Source organism: Falco rusticolus, chromosome 6 (genome assembly GCF_015220075.1).
Source record: "Falco rusticolus isolate bFalRus1 chromosome 6, bFalRus1.pri, whole genome shotgun sequence".
NCBI lineage: Eukaryota > Metazoa > Chordata > Aves > Falconiformes > Falconidae > Falco > Falco rusticolus.
Window position 1 is genome coordinate 48,237,971 of NC_051192.1, and position 17,568 is coordinate 48,255,538.

Consider the following 17,568-nt stretch of genomic DNA (forward strand, 5'->3'; position numbering starts at 1 on the left):
CCGATATGTTTGTGCTCTACCACCTTCACTGGCTATGCACATGGCTCACTCTTGAAGGTCAGGCCACAGCCAGTCGTGGTCTTCCAGCTCAAGACACAGGAGTGGAAATGGATGGTCTGATACATCCTAGTGCATCAAAGTGTTCTGAGAATTTATTAGTAGTAGATGGGCTACTACTAATAATAATAATGGAAGCAGGGTGGTCTTTTGGGATGTGAGACAAGGAGCAGCAAGCAACACTGGACTCATTGCAGCCTTTCAAGGGACAGACAGAAATGTTGATTGCTGTGCCGTTTCTGCAAAGTAAGCCTGATTTGTGTCACACGCATTTCCCTCCACAGCAATGTCAGAACATCCTCTTAGATATTTGAGGATAACTATAAACCTTCAAGAATAGGCTTTATTCATTGGCTTAAAAGAGACCCAGTGAGGTCCTAAAAGTTTATATAGGAGTCTTTGATTAAAACACACACTAGATCCTCAGAAAAGGGCAACATGAGATGTATATACTGATAAATACCTATTATCAAAATGAGAGTATCAAAAAGGCAAGCCCACAGAAATATTTTATTTATTATCTATAAAAAATTATATAAAAATATAAAAAATATTATCTATAAAAAAGTGCATATCAACTGTTTTTTCCACAGTAAGACAATCTGGTTTACTCTGCATCAGTGACAGAATATTTTGTTCTTTCGTTATCCAAGTTACTTTTTATTTTAAGTACTGATCTGTTGCAACTTTCCTAACTTATCAGAAGACAACCACACTTCTGGGAACAAGCTGAAATACAGCCAGAAGCAACATTTTTTTGTCAATGTAAAAATACATCCTAATCTAACACTTCATTCTTTGTGCCATGCTTTTGTTTACACATCATTCTTCTGGAGAAATAGCCCAGGAGAGCAGAGCGATACACTCCTGATTCATTTACGTGATACACAAATCAGTTTGAGTAAATCCTTAGTGAGCAGTGGCTTCATGTCAGACAGGCCCACTTGAGAACTCTTCATTTAACTTCAGGCATTAACTACGCTTCTTTTCCTGTAACAAAATATTCCCACCCACAATTTCCACCTCTTCCTCCTAAACACACTTCAAAGGAAAAAGCCTCAGTTAAAGCTCAATTAATTGTACCATTCTTGTACAATACAATTCTTTGTACTGGACAATCTCTCTTTTTCACCATTAATCAACGTTTTGGATTCTCAAATATGCACCGCACTTAAAAACTTCCAAGAGTCCTTAAAAAACTCCTATCCATTACAAGTTTACTTAAGGAGCTCTCAAAACATTCAGTAATGCTGACTGACTAGTGGGGAGGCTATTTCCCCTCTTGATAGAGCGTATAGTTTTTGAAAAACACATCCTTACTTTGAAGGGCCACTTCACGACATGATAGAGACCGCTCAAGCTCCTGCTTCAATCACATCCTTGTCCATCAGATCAGATTGCAGCTCCTCCTCTAAGCAAAAGGCTGTATTGATCCTCCTCTTCCAACCTCAGACTTTTTAATTCTCCTTTCTGACCCCCTCAGAGCACACGTGTCAGTCAAAATTTATACTTCAGCAAGTAGCTGACCACCTGTACACAGGACCAATTATATGCATTCTTCATGTCTTATGTGATGAAGCATAACAAATTAATAAAGCCCTTTCTAGACTGTAATTAAGAGCATAGACTAGGGCAGTACTGATGACAATATACTCATCTTTTGATTCTTGCAGTTAATTCCTAACATGGAAGCAGATTTTAATATAGAAAATACCCAAGAAAAACAAATCTAGAATAATTAAGTAGGACTTAATTTAATAAGCCCATTGACTGAAGTCAGGCAGGCACACTGAAAGAGCACAGAGAAGTTAAGGCTAGAAAAATCTTTTCTCCTCACAGACTTTTCCTGCTGGTAAAGAGAACAATGGTATTACAGGCACCCTGAAGGGACAACAACAAGTAGAAAGCAGTTTCCCGTTGGCTATGATAACATTTTTTTATAAAAGTGACAACAGCTAAGTAAACCAGAACTAAATATTTGCATCTTTCAGCATTTGATTACTTTAACAAACCAAGTCTGAAACATGAAATACATAGACAGCAGCCTGAAGAAGTTTAAAGAGCATCTGAAATATTAATGACCTACCCATAGACATAAAATTATCAATCAAACATTCACAGGTCCTTGGCCAATTCATTCCAAGCTCAAACGAAGCTAAGTTAAGCATCTCTGTGATCCAAGACACATGCATTATTTAGCATTAGCTAGACATTTGTTCATTTTTGCAGACAGATGCCAACAGGATTTATGCGAGAGGGTACCCATTTCTGCTTAATTTGAAATGTCCTGTTCTCTCTCTGAAAGCTAAACCACAGTGATTTATAAAATATAGGCAGTCTTTGTATTTTAGCAAAAGCACACTTTCAAAAAGCTACAGTCAGGAACTCTTCCAGCAGAAAAGCAAGATACAAAGCTCTCTGTGCATCTCCAGAGAACAAGGTGTCAGAATCTGCGTTGTCTCCTTTTGTACACAGGTGTGACTAGCTATTTCCATAGGCACAAAACCAGCCCACTGATTTTTCACTGTACTTTTGTACCTCTTCTTTTCAGCAGAATAAAATATTGACATAAGGGTTGTCTTTTGGGATTACGGGGGTGAGGTTGTTTTTGATGTTGGTATTGGTGGGTTGGTTGTTTTGTGGGGTGGGTTTGGGGTTTTTTACATGGACTACGCAGCTAATCAAAATTTGCATCACACTTTAAAATCCTAAATAAGCATTCATAAGGAAAACTGAGAAAGAACAGAATGAAAGGGAAAACCTGAGCTGGTAAGGACAAGCAACAGCAAGAAACTGGAATTACGGGAAAAACCACTGGCAATAAACCCTGTAAAGGCAGATGTCATCATTTTCTTTTCCCTATAAGCCATTCCTTGTGTCAGTACCTTTGCAGATAAGTTTTCTACACTCCAGGAGTGTGATACATGTAGACTCAGCTATTGGGTACACTTCATAACAATCACTTTTTAACTCAGGTACTTTTAAACTTCCTCTCAGCATCCCAAAGCACTGATGAATTTTCCAGTATTCTTGGGAGTGCCACCACAGTCCACTCACAAAGACAAAGAAATTTTGAGAATAACTAAAATAGGAAATTCATTTTCCCATATTTAAGCTTCCTCTTGCCTTGCCCCCTGCCAAACACAGAGCACAACTCAACACCCAGACAGAATGTTCTCACTGCTTAACTGTGCTCAGCATTTAGCATGTGATAAGACCATGAACTACTACAGATGACAGAAGTTTGGGTGAAAAACACAAAAGCCAGTCCAAAATTTAAAAGTATTTGCTACATCCTGAAAGATGTCTGTTAATCTGAGAAATATAGGCTAAATCTGTAGCCCTGATTCAGGTGACTAACATTGCTGTCAATAACGTTTGCTTTTAAAGCATAGGAGAATAGTTGATATTTAAAACACAAACAAGTTTAAAAATCAAATTGCAAATAATTTGTTTCCTCCTGTCCAAACAGGCCTTAGCAGCAAATAAATGGCGTGAGCTAACCCAGACTGTCACATAATACTGTACTTATTTTTCTACCACTGCTGAAGCCAAGCACCAAGTGAAGGAGACACAGAGGGAAAGACGAATAGAATTAGTGACAAGAAGCTGAAGCAAAGAAGTCATTTCATGTATCGGGGGAGGGCGCAGGGAGGAAGTAGGTTAATAATAATAATGATTATTGAACAAGTAGAGGCAAAAAGCAATGCTAACAGAAGGAGGATTGAGGACCCCGAAAAATAAAGGGTAGGAGATGAGACTATCATGGGTGCACATCTTACAGAGATGAGCCACTATTTCACCACTTCTATTTTTGAAGTACCATCAAGGACAAGATCAGGTAAGCGAGCTGGAAGTAAGAGCAAAGGGATCACAGAGAAGAGAAGATAAATTGAGGTATTGAACCGCTCAATTTGTATGAGGACAACTTCAAAGCAACACTCAGATGTGAAACTAAAGGAAAGAGGACAGCAGAGGCACCCAACCCTTGCTCAGGGAGACCTGGGGAGAACCTTTCCAAGGCCAGCTGATGTGGTACTGCAAGAGCTTAATATGGGATCATAAAAAAGCAGTTGATTAAAAGTAAATCTTATGAATAACATGAAATGTTTAGAAGGTTTAACACTTGAAGAAGCATAAGCAAAGAAGCATTGAAAGAAGTACCAGGACAGCCAGGGATGAGAGGTGGAATAAAGGGAGTATGTCTGAGAGTGAGAGAAATCAAATAATGTCTCTGCAATATTTATCTGATACAGTTGCACCTCAAATCTCCAATGAAAAGTTTCAGCTTAACACAGAATAAATATTCTAAAAAGAGTACCTTAAATGCAAAAAGCAAGTGACTGCAGCCAGTAATACCACCACAAGGCACAGAGAGACTGACAGCACGGAATCACAAAGTTATTTTACAAAGAATCTGCTGAAAGGTCAGATTTGTCAGAAGGTTTTGAAAAGGGAAAAAAGAATAAAAAATCCCAGGCATAATTCCTGCGTTCCTCAAACAAGCGCATCCTTATTCAACATCCTAACCACACTGACCATTACTTAGCTGTGCGGAAGAAGTGGAAGAAGCACCTCCAATGGGTTTTGGTTTGGTTTGTTTTTCCTCCAGTTTTCACCTTCTACCTGAATAAACACAACTTTTCATCTTGATGTAGTTTATTAGTATTCTGCAGCTTCAGCCAGGAAGAAACAATACCTGCTAAGAAACAGCAGTGAAGCACAAACCAACAGACAACCGTGGTCCAGCTCCTCTCCTCTGCCAATGACTAATAAGCAACACTTCAATACAAAGTGAAATGCCATGTGCTAATAATTCATGCTTGGTACAGCACAGTATCATCACACGATATATGGGAATCTCTTGGTTCCTACCAAAATAACTGTTAAAAAATAACTGTCCGCTCATCAGCTAAGAAATATAGGCAATGCAACATTGTGCTTTTGCTTGCATAGGTGTACAAAAAACAGTGATGCACCGGGCTGCTTTAACTTTGTGTGTTGCAGACCATTAACACAGCTCGTATGAAATACTGGACTCAGACAACTATATCCAATACAGTGACATTGCAGAAACATTGTCTTTTCAAAAAATGAAAGAATAATCTCTAAAAGCTCCCGAATGCACTTACCAGAATCTTAACCTCAACACATAACAAAATATCAGCTATTCTTTAAATAAAAGGGCAAAGATTAAACAACCCAGAAGTGTTCTGTCCTTCACACTGCTGCAGTTCACTAGTGACTCAAATGAGCCATCCAGCATGATTGCTCCTAAATTTTTCTGCTTTGGAATGATGTATATAACCCCATTTTTATAAATCAATTTGAGATCTTCATATGAGAGGCACTACCAGCATTATTTCTTATTATCATGCACATACTATAACCTAGCATGAGACACAAACAAGCCCTTAGAAAATGACCTGTTAGAGATCTATCACCTCCCACTGACCTCCTTCAAAACATATATGGATCTGTTTGAGCCTTTTATTGCTCTTTGGCGTTAGTAATCCACCATTTCATCATTATAAAACTTTCACAGCAGATGTGCCTAAAAACAGAGCATGATGATTTAAGTGGATAAGAACAGGAAGAGATGAACTCTCAAGAAACAAAGATCCTGAGTTTATGCTAATAACTTTACTTTAGAAGACTAAATTAAGGATAAATGTATGCAGATCTCCTTAAGCTCTTCTATTTTAAAGTTAATTCTCAAAACTGCTGTTCATGCCAGGCTACGTTTTCTGTAGTTTCTCTAAGTATTCTGAGTGAGTATTTCTGCATTACTAAGTGTTTTCTCAAATTCAATTTTTGCCCTCACCACAGCCGAAAAATCAGTGTTGTGTTGGCAGAGGGGAACACAGTTGTTATGCAATTAGCTATAAAAAGCTGCATTTGTTCTCTTTCCCTGTTTACACCATACAAAAGAACAAATATGGTAAGATGGAACCAGCTTTACTAGAATGAATTTTCCAACAGCAAATACATCCTAACTTGATTACTGATCAGAGTTAGTGAGACAGAGTCTACACATTCTACATGAATGAAGATACGTCGTAGATGCAACAGTTTTTTATTGTCAGAAAATACTTAGGAATTAATATCCTATTATGCAACATTAATACCCTATTATGTACAAAACTGCACAGAACTATCAAAACCAGAGAGTTGCTGTAGTTTCAACAGAAAAAGGCAAAGACAAGTTTTAAATCTCAAAAACAGTTTTGGGTCACAAAAATATAAAATATTTGCAGTATAAATCTGCATGGGGGGCAAGGGGGAGCTTCTATAACTGGTCAATTCAATAACATGTAGAAAGCCACTTTATTTTATTGAATTTACATTCAACATGGCTTTCACAACTCTTGTTCAGTTCTTACTTTTGTATGCCTTCCTTAATTTGGAAAAAACCAGCAATTCTGTCTGGCAGAAATCTAAAACCATCAGAATAAATTAAAAAAATTATGTGTTTGGACTAAACATATGTATCAAAAATCCTTTGGATTAAATTTTGTAGACAGCTTCTCAGTTGTGCTTTACTGGGCAAGGTGGGTAAGCAAAGCTTCATTCTATGATTCACAGTAGAATATTTATCTGTAAAACTTAACCAGCTTACTTTGCAGTGGTCATACTGTTGCTGTAAGGTTGGAACATCTCCTCCAATGGGCATTTGCCTTTTTAGTTCTTCATCTTTGACATTCAGCCATTTGATTAACTCTTCCAGGGATGTCAGCAATCTGTTCCATTTCTCTGCGCTAGCCTCCAAGTGAGCCCTGTGAAAGAACATAGAAGGATATTTAAAGCCCTGAATAGCAAAACCAGCATGGGAATGCAATAAATAAATGAAATTGTTCCATTTTTAAGATAGGAATGTTTCAAGTGTTTAACTGCAAAGCAACTTTGTGTTAAAAAATCCTCCACTTCAAAACATTTTGCACAGCAATTCAAAATAAGCAGACAAAACCCCCATCTACCTGAGATGCTTTAACTCGTCTAAAAATTTGAACACTGCCTGCCTAAGCAACATAAAGAAATGCTGTATTTTGTTGTGACTCCACCACTGCAGTGCATAAAGTACAAGCATCATTTTGTGAGCTAAAGCACCACAAAACTGAACTCTTTTATGCCAGGGCCTTGACTCTCCAGCAGCAAAAGCAACAAGTTCTCCCAGCAGTGATCAACAGTAAATTGCCTGTGCTACTGAACATATCAGTGACAGATTATTTAATACATCTTTAGTCAATGGTAAGTTACTAGAGAATTAACATAGTGAATCTGTCCCTCAGGTTAATTGACAAAACTCCCAGATTCCATAATACCTTTTTCTATCATTTTAAAGAATACCCTGACTTGATGGCTTCTCCCTGGAGAAGTATCTACAACGTATCTTCATTCATGTAGAACGTAGACTCTGTCTCACCAACTCTGATCAGTAATCAAGTTAGGATGTATTAATCAGGCAGAGGAGAGGCACCGCCCTCCCCCATCTATGCCAAGGCAGGTTACATTTAAATTTACAGTTTTGCCGTTAGACTCAGATTGTTACAAAAATAAAGCATCTCTATGAATTTCTTGAAGCAACCACAATTAAAATGTTAAGATCTATAGCTTCTGTAAATTTGATAGTGAAATCTCTATTCATCATGATTTATTACTGCATCTAGCACATATAAGTGGCTATCACCTTTAAAAACTGACACTGTGAGGCTTCAAAATTCCACTCCAGTTATTTAGTGGAATTCTTGTACACAAAATGAATTGGAAATCTCTAAAGGGGATAAACACTCCTGTAGCTACTTAAAAGACAATTTAAGGGTGACTCACTGTTCATTTAATATACAGGGCAATAAAATCAATAGTGAAAAAAACTAATTTGATATTAATGTGAATGATGTGGCATATGAGACAAGATTAAATGCATTGTAATCTACTACTAATGAGCATCCATGTGTATGCCAGATCATGCCAGAGGACAATATCACTAGCACATGGTTTCAGGTTCCGTGCAAGCTAAACTTGTGGGGGTAGAGCAGTAAGGGGTGGGGAGGAAATGGCCTACACTAACAGAAACTTGAAAATTCTTCTCTAACACGAACCGAGCTAACCTCTCTTGAAATGTCAGAAAGACATTAAAGGGAAAGAAAAAAATACACAGTGCAAAACATACTATATCAGCCTGGATTTCTCCTGAATTTACCCTTCTAATCTTATTAAAGAAATACTGAAAATAAAAGTGAGATGCAGTGGCAGCTGTAGAGTAGACACAAGCATTCAATTCTCCTGGGAAGCAGAGACACATGCATTCAGTAAACCCCATTCAAAGCAAATGCAGCACAGGAGCAAGGGAACCAAGGTATGCTCCAATTTGCATTTCAGTGGGAAGTTTTAGTACCATGTTTACATTTGTCATACAGATGTTATCAAAGAGAGTCAATAAACTACATTTATAGTTCTGCAATGTTTCTTTGGCTTCTTTGCTTTTAAAGACAGGATTTCTGGCCTTTGTTTTGGAATTGGTACTTCAGCTGATACACAAGCTGGAAACGAAGTTTCAGGTGCTTGTGCTCACGTGACAAATGAAAAGGCAGTCTCCAAGGATTCACCAATTCAAAGTGGTGGCTTAAGAATCTGCTGTAATAAAAATACAAGGCATATATATAGATCATTGTTTGGTTTTGAGCACGGCTTGGAGCAACAATATTCCCTAGCATCAACCACCTGATATTCAGAAGCTCTCCTGAGTGAATCCCAGATGAGCCTGAAAAGCCCAGATCAGAGGTCCTCAAACTTTTTAACCAGGGGGCTGGCACAGATGAAGTGGCAGGAGGTCATCTGCGGCTGCTTGGTTTCCCCCCCCCCAACCCCCGGCGGGGGGGTGTCTGTAAATACCGGGAGCCAGATTGAGGACCCTGGGGGGCCGTATCCGGCCTGTGGGCTGTAGTTTGAGGACCCCCGGCCCAGATGCTCCCATCCAGCTGACCAGACTGAGAGCATCCCTGCCACCTCCACCCAGGCTGGATAAAATAATCCAGAAGAACAGCAAGTGACATAACTCCCCTTTCTGTTGACCCAAGAGGCTCTCTTCACAGCTGGAGACCTACTCAGCTTTTGCTTCTGCTATGGAGGTAACACTTTCCTGCTGAGCGACAAGGGAACACATGGAATCAAAAAAGATCGGTGGGTGGTCTAAATATAGAGAATCCTTCTCTGTTTCTCCCATATTTTCACACACATCCCCCAAACACTAACATTCTCACACCTCCTGCCCCAGGGAGAAAAGAATTTCACCTACATATTTGGCTTTAAAAGGCAGAGCCACACAAATGTGCAGCTTTGTTTTCTTCTTGGGAATAAGATAATAAAGACAGAAAAAGAAAGGAGTATGAATAAGTCTACAAGTAATTTCAAGAAGGGGTACAGTCCTCTCCAGTATGGTTTCATAGTCACTACAAGTATAGGTTTAAGTAGTTTCCATGCATTTAAAATGTGTCACAAGAGTGTTGCTTTTCCAGTTTGGAACACCCTTTAGCCACAGTAGCAAAGAAGTCAACACTGACTAGCACCAGCAGCTCTGAGGACTGAAATGATGAAGAAAAACCTCTGAGAGAACCATACTTTCAGCAATTAAAAGTCCATCAGAATGTACATAACTGAGAATATTCTAAATATTCTAAAATATCCTAAAAATTTAGAAGCACTATCCCAAGCTAAAACCCGTAAGAAAACAGATTTTTCAGTTATCGGTCCTAGCATCTAACAGCGTTATATGCTGTTCTCAAGACTAATCCATCCCGTTTTGCTTTCCAATTCATCCTTGAAAAAACTTACACCAAGAAAGCAAAAACTGAAGGCAGACAGCTAGATCAACACACTAACTTCATACCAGTTCTATGCTTTGTTATCTCCCTAAAAAGGCTTTCAGCACTCTGCATGACTTAGAAAAATGAACTGCAATCAAAGAGCAGGGCAGAATACACAAACTCAGTAATTCTGTGCTCTTTTCAGTGGCAACGGAGGTTTGAAAGCTTAATTTAGTTGTCTTATATTTGGTCCAGTAGTCTCTTCCTTGCTTATCTTCCACTTGTAGCTCAGTGACGTTTAGCTTTGAAACATTGCAGGTACCAGCAGAGTAACACAAACATTGCAAACACTAATTCTGCCCAATGGGATGCACATGCTGTATCTACGCAGATGTGAATATGGGTCCGTATTCTGAAGAGCAAGTACTCCCACTTTTCTGAGCATTCACTGCACAATCACTGTCTCTGTATTACTGCCTTGGAACCCACAGCTGGCCAGGGTAAACGGCTTGAAGCCCCTTTTTTTGGCCATTAATTTTTCCCAAAGTATGATCAAACCCAGTAAAGGCCAAGCAACTGAATTGTTCTTGCTAGAACTCAACAGTTGCTAAGTTACCACCTTATGAGCATGTTTTCATCTTTCTCTCACATTGACTTACTTGTCAGTAGAACTCATAACAGCCCAAGTTTAACAGCTCTTGTGTGATGGAGCCACACAAGCCCCCACACTGAACTCTTTGGTTCCTCAGGTTCAAGCTCTGACTGTGGACTTTCAGGGAGCCGATTTACCTATTTTACTTAACTGTTGAGCAGGTTGGTGATGGGATAAGTGGAGATAAAAAGCAAACGTTACATATTCCCCTCTGTCTCACACTTTCAAACTCTTATGCACAAATTGCAAACTCAACTCATTTCTCTGGTCTTTAGAAAATTCCTATGAATGATTAACATTGTTCTGTTTGATTAAAAGAAGTTTCCTTTAATCAACAGGCAAGCAGTTGCAATTAAAAGCTCTAGAAATTCTTTTCTATGTAACTCATTTTAATGTGGAATTTTATTCACATTAATATGGTAATATCTACTTCCAAAATTATATCACGAAGACTTTAGCAATGACTACACTTGGACAGTCAGTGAGCTTGGCTCTGGCAGGGTAAAAAAAACGTAAAATGCATTCTTGATTAGTATATATTTAAAAATATTTCTTAATTGAACAGCAGCAATAAAAAAAATTACTAATATGGATCAAGACACTCAAGAAGGAAGTCCTATCAAATTAATAGTTTCAGTGGTAAAATCAAAAACAACAAACCCCTGATCTCTCGTCATAGTAACTGTATTCACAGAATTACTTTGTTGATATTGCTATTGATTTACAATAAGGAAAGATTCAACATATGTTCTGGAAAATTTAGTACAGATTGGCAAGTTACAACCGTGCAGCTCTGGTGAGAGTAGTTAAGCCTAGACGGTGAGCAAGTCCACCAAGTTTTTATGTTTGTGCTCAAGGGTCCTTTACAGAAGAAAATAAGAGTTTTCACTTCAACGTCATGGTCATATTTCTCAAGCCTTTTAGAAGACAGAGATTGCACCCCATCCGTGTCTTGACTATGTCATTACTTACCTGATGTTAGCTGACTTTGCCTTCAGGTCATTCCAGCGCTGGTTCATGTCATCAAGCCGGTGCTGGAGGAGGGCAGCTTCCTCAGAGTTTCCCAAGGCTTTCACCATCTTCTGTCTGTTTCCATCAATGCTTTTAAAGATGTCATTGTGGGCATCAATCTCTGCTTGGATGTCCTGAAATACCAGCAAGAAAAGTCCAAACATCTTAGTTCTCTGAGTAAAGGAAGGGAGAGCTTGTTCTCACATAGTACTCCTAAGCACTAGGGCAGAGCACATAGCCTGACTTTCTTGGGTGACTCTGAAGAGATGGAGGAGGGAAAACCTGCAACCCTATTAACATCATTACAAAAGGTCTAGCTTTAAGTGTGAGAAAAGGAGTTTGAAAGTCATCGTTGACTGTGAAACAGGACTTTGAACTACAAACACTAAGTTCTCTGCATGTTTTTGTAGCACTGAAGGTAAATTGTCTACTGTTCTCCCATGCATTTCACACAGTGCAGCATTTGCAAATGCACTGGAAATCATTTCCTACTCAGAAATTACAGATCCAGCCTTAGCTATGCTGTCTCTTTCCGCTTTGAAATAAAACATTGCAGAGGTTTTACACAGCCCAGTGAAATTCAAACTATGTAGTGCTTTACGTCACATGCAATGAAAACTTTTAACTAAAACCTACATCCTTAAACCACAGTTAAATGACTACAGCTCCTACAAGCCTATTTTTACAAAAATACTGTACCCCATGGCCTGCAATATATGGAGAGGTAGACATAAAACAGCAGGATATATTATAATCTGAATTCCACAGTAAATACTGAAAAGAAAAAGAAGTTCTTGTGATTTCAATTCAGCTGACTCATTTCTCATCCCCTTCGAAATTAAACATTTTATTCTCTGATCTACCATCTGCCTCAAGAAACACATTACAGATGTTGTCTTCATCTAACAGAGTACAGTATTATTTTTAAAACACATTATAAGAGCAAACAAAACTTCCTGCATCACCGCCAATGCTTTCTAGCATCCATCCATCTATGTATTAATAGAGCAATGTAAATGTGTGGAGAGCCAGGAGGTACTGGCTGTCTCAATAGGATTAATCAGCCAAGATTGTGACAGGGACTTGATGCAGATGTAAATAAAGCTCTTTTGCAAAGGAAGAAATTCAATAACTGAAATCCCTTAAAGGTTTTTATTCTTCCAGAAAACTGCTCCGTAATCTCCATCTGTTCCCCGGAGCAGGAAAGGAGCAGGTTTTTGTACCTCCTTGTCCTCAAGATGTAGTCCAGCATCTTGGAATGCTTGCACATCTACAAATGATAGTTGGAAACAGTGGAAAAGTACCTAGGAATCTGAGGCAACGTGAAAGCTTTCTTCAGTTAGGGAAGAAAGCAAAAAGTAGTAAGGATGCAGCTGGAGAAGTAGGGGGAGGACAGGCAGAGAGGGAAAGGGAGGGAACAGAAGGCAAGAGAGGGGAAGGGGAGGCATCAGTGAAGCTCTAAGCTCTAGTTCTCCAGCTGAGCTACTATGTGACTTTGGATAACTACCTATTATTTGCCCTGAGCTTCACTGCTTTAAAAACAGGTAAAAAGACACTTTTCCTGCCTTTAAACCACCCTGATAAAAATCACCATTCTAAAAACAGATACAAGCAGTGGCATTTAAAATGAGAAACCAAAATGGAGGTGTCCGAAGATCAACAAGCCCAAATAAGACAGCACAGTCATCAGTTAAAACAAACCAGATGCTTATCTCGAAACATTCACAGCTCCTGTCCTTTTGCCTCCAACACAGAAGTAGACCCAGCGAAAACCAGCTCAAGTCCACACAGCAGGAGATAGAACCACATGCAGCAGTTACAATTTGAATTGCACACTGATTTGTGCTACAAAAGCCTGGTTACATCAAATCCATTTCTTTGCCTCTTTAAAGCTACAAAAGAAAACTTCATAGAAAAAAACACCTGATCTCTAACCTTCTATTCTACAATCACAATATTCCTTCTAAAGCTATTGAGAACCTTCATAAAACATTCTAACTTTGATTACATTTGAGAGGACACTTAAGCATGCACACTTAAAAAAGTTACATTCAAAATGGGTTTGATTCTTGCATTTGCCAGTCATCGTGTTACATTGATTAAGGCACAGTAAATCTGCTGTTTGCATTCTTGAGTCCCATCTGTGATGGCCATATTGTGACAGCTCAGTTCAAAGAATCAACTCCTCTTTCTTTTTTCTGATTTCCATTTTCCAAAGGGAAGAAAGGAAAAGAAAAAAAGAAAGGAAAAAGAAAAAAAAAGCACTGCCATCTGATGGATAAACCAATCGTACTGATATTATAGTTAATGAATGTGAGTGCATCACAGCCCTAAAAGGAAAAAAAAAGAACAAAAAACAGGGAGAGAATTCCAGGTAACATGTTCCACATCAATGTGCACATGGCAGTAGTGCAGCAGGAAGGTGGAATGTGAAAGGTAGCTAATGGCACATTAAGTTATTCATTCCCCCCTAATGATACAAAAAATCTTCAAGACTCTTATTCAGGTATTGTCCTCTGTTGGAAGGCTAACAAGGAAGATGGGCTCCCATCTTGTCCTAAGATTACTACCGATTGCTGCCAATTACAGCAATCTTTACTTCCAGCGTATAATCTTTCAATTCTTATGAGATTTATAAACATGTGGTTGCCTTCCCTTAAGATTTCTTATTTCAAAGTGGGAAAAAGAACTCTATCCATTCTGCACACATCCCAATTCATGTTCATGCTGATCTATTATTTCTCCTTCTCCTACCTTTTTGTTGGTTGTTAGCTCTTCATATTCTTCTCTATTGTCCTCTATGTGGCAAAAAGGGATGAAGGAAGTTGATTATCCCTGTTCAGGTCCCAACCAGGATTAAAGTCTAATAAGAGTTAATCCAATTTCAGTTTTTCTATACTTTAAAAAAAATATTTAACACTTCCCTATTATCACATGGAAGCTCCCATATCCAGTCACAGGGGCAACACACAGGAGGATGCAGAAGAAGAGGGGGGAAAAATTCTGTTGCTTTTGCTATATAAAGAGGGGGATACAACCGTGAAACACTGCTGTTATTCTTAGCCCAATGGAAAGGGGCCAGAAGTACTCTCCCAGCGAATGCAAAAAAAACAGAAGGGAAAAAAACAAAGAAAAAAGAAACCTAAAGAAATACAATGCAAACAGAGAAGGACACCTTGCCAAAAAAAATGCATAGTTCTTAAACTGTAGTTACATAGCTTTATCAACTTAATTTTTGGAGGTATTACTATAGAGATGCCATATATTGCTAATTTTGCAAATATTTATCTGCATGTATCTGTTAAACTGGTTTGATAATCAGTCAACAGACTGACCTGATAAGGTCAACAGATTTGTTTACGTGCCCGAGTGCTTGCAGGATTAAGGTCCTAAATTAAAAGAAAGCTCTTTGAGGAGAGAATTCATCCTATATGTAAACAAGGTGCAAGTTTCAACGTTTTGAAAGACAGAAAGGAAAAGAAGTAACTAGGTTGACATTTATATATCTGCTTCACCCTAGCCAGACTATGAGATGATTGCCACTTTCCTTAAATTCTTTTCAAGAATTAAGATCAAACTGCTGCCTGTCTTTTCCACTTTGGTCTGGTGATTTAAAAATCCCGTTGTTTCCATTCTGAACCTTAGACGACTTTGCTTTTCTCCCTCTTTACCCCTCTCATAGTAGATGATTTACCTGCAGGACTCAAGCCTTCCTTTTGTGCTTGTTTCTGATCTTACAGCTTGCCTCCATAATAAGCAGCTTTCTTCTTGCTTTAATTTCAATACAATAAAATACTAAATCATCATATAGCGACAACCGAAGAGCATGTGCCATTAAAGAACACATAAATATGGTATGTGACACTCCATAATGCTACAGATGGTAATTCTGAAATGGACCCAAAGAATTAGCTGACTCCAGTTGGAGCTGCTACTGAAACAACCCAAAGGCATACTAGAGTGACTTGCCCAGGGTAAAAGAAAATACATGACATAGATTCAAACAGAACCAAACTTTGTGACTCCAACTCCAAGGTCAACCAGCTGTCAAACTTCTGCCTTTTTTTTCCTCCTTACAGACTGCAAGGACATTTCAAACAGTTACAACAGCTGACATAATTGTCCTTTGAAAACTATTAATCCTTTAGAAAGGTGCCCCCCCCCCAATTCCCTTAAAAAGACAAAAAGAAAAACCCACCAAAACCCAAACCGACACCATCCTCATAACAATGGGCATTCCAGTGCCTTTTTTATGAATAATGAGTCCAGAGGACCTCTAATTCATTCTGCAGCCCCCTAAGCTGTTAGAATATTCACTTCCACTCATGTTTTTTCATATTTTATTTGTTTATACCATCTTCACTGGTACACTGCCATGAACACAGGCAAAAACATGTTTCTTCTTTAAAGGGCTCAAACTCTTCTCTTGAAGATAAAAACATGACTGGTGGAAGAAAACTCTAGATTTCCACGCTAAAATTAAAGGGGAAGAAATTATGCATTTTATAACACACCCAATGGTCCTCTATTCCATTCTCACCATTAATAATCCTTGAGTACTTGAGCTTTAGGATGCAAAGATTTAAAACAGAGAAGTTATTTTATTCCATAAGGTAAAAATAATCAGCTGTTCCTGTAACTTTATAGATTCTATTATCAAGACCCTTTAATCAAGTTTTAACAACCTATGATATCACACAAAACTCAAATCACTTACAAAAAAGGTCAAAAGCATTCTATACCAACTCAAAACTCAGCTTTTTTTCTAAAAGTTACATATAGCATTTATCAATGTTTTACTCCAATGTTTTTTAAACCCACTATACGCAGCAAAGTTCTGTATTACACCCCAATTTTCAACTACTTCAATGTTTATTAGGAAATAGAATTCCACTGAATTTTTATAAACATCTGACAACAGAGCAGGGCTGGCAAGTTATGGCACAAAACCCACATGTGGCTTGCCAGAAATAGATGTACAGGTCAAGTGCTGATGCTGTGTCACAAGACTGGCAGTAGCTTGTGTTGCCGCGTAGATTGCCATGTAATTTTAATTGCCAGGTTCAAGCCAAAGAACGGGCAGACTGTTGTGGGTTTTGAACCATGTGAAGATCTTAAGAGGAGTTAGTAGGGTTGAAATTAACTCCTCATGATTGAAAAACAGCTTTTTCCCCAGCAAAGTTTACCCCCAGGTTATTCTGCCAGGACAGTTTTGTACTGCTTCCATCCAATACAAATCATGCCTGTGACTGGAACAGGACAATAGAGTTGGTGCAGGTACAGGGAATTGCAAGTCCCACAGAAATGACCGCCCATTGTCTTCACTGACAATATTACAGTCAGCAAAGACACAGTTAAAGAAATGCTGCACTTGTCTCTTTTAGAGGTCAGGAATAAACGTGATGACTGCTCAAAGTATCCGCAGAGAACTCTTCCAGCTGGAACAGCTGCAACAAATGTCATTGCCAACCAAAGGACATACCTGTATGCCACAGAAATCAGCCAGAACATCTTTCTCCGAGGTCTCCCAGCAGGTAGCAAGGGAATGGATTTTTGGTTTGTGTTTTCTGGGTTTTGGGGTCCTTCTGGTTGTGGGTTTGGGTTTTGATTTGCTTGGTTTTGCGGGGGGTGGGGGGTGGGGGGGTTAGTGTGTTTCTTTTATTGTTTTCTTTGGTTGTTTTAGGGGGTTTATTTGTTTGTGGAAGTTTTTTGGCAAGCAGATTGTTGAGTATTGAACCAGATACATTTTATCTGCTGCTGCCAACTGTCTCTGGGAATGCTGCTGTGTCAGATGTTCCCTTTAGCCTATGCCTCAGAGCTTTTCACTTTTTTATGACTCTTAAGGAGGGAGTAGGAATTAGGGCATGATACAGGCATATGAATGTGGCCATTGTGAAAGGGAAACAGAACTTTTATTGCTCTCTTCCTTACAAATGCTGGGGGTAGCACGGAGACAGGGATGCTGCTCTAAAAAGACACAGTTAAAAAAGGAAAAGTTTCTCAAGAATCCAGGTACTTATCTTGCCCAGGGAGTCTCTCCTCTGA

General features: G+C 38.7%; 1 protein-coding gene across 7 annotated transcripts in view; it reads right to left on the bottom strand.

Moving 5' to 3' along the window:
* UTRN (utrophin) overlaps positions 1 to 17,568 on the bottom strand; it is a 413,274-nt gene that overhangs the window by 124,654 nt on the left and 271,052 nt on the right. For all 7 annotated transcript variants that reach the window (XM_037392250.1, XM_037392248.1, XM_037392249.1 and 4 more), the window contains 2 exons: positions 11,485 to 11,657; positions 6,677 to 6,833 (listed from right to left, as the gene is read on the bottom strand). In XM_037392250.1, coding sequence (XP_037248147.1) covers positions 6,677 to 6,833; positions 11,485 to 11,657 — 330 coding nt within the window. The remainder of the gene's footprint in view (positions 1 to 6,676; positions 6,834 to 11,484; positions 11,658 to 17,568) is intronic.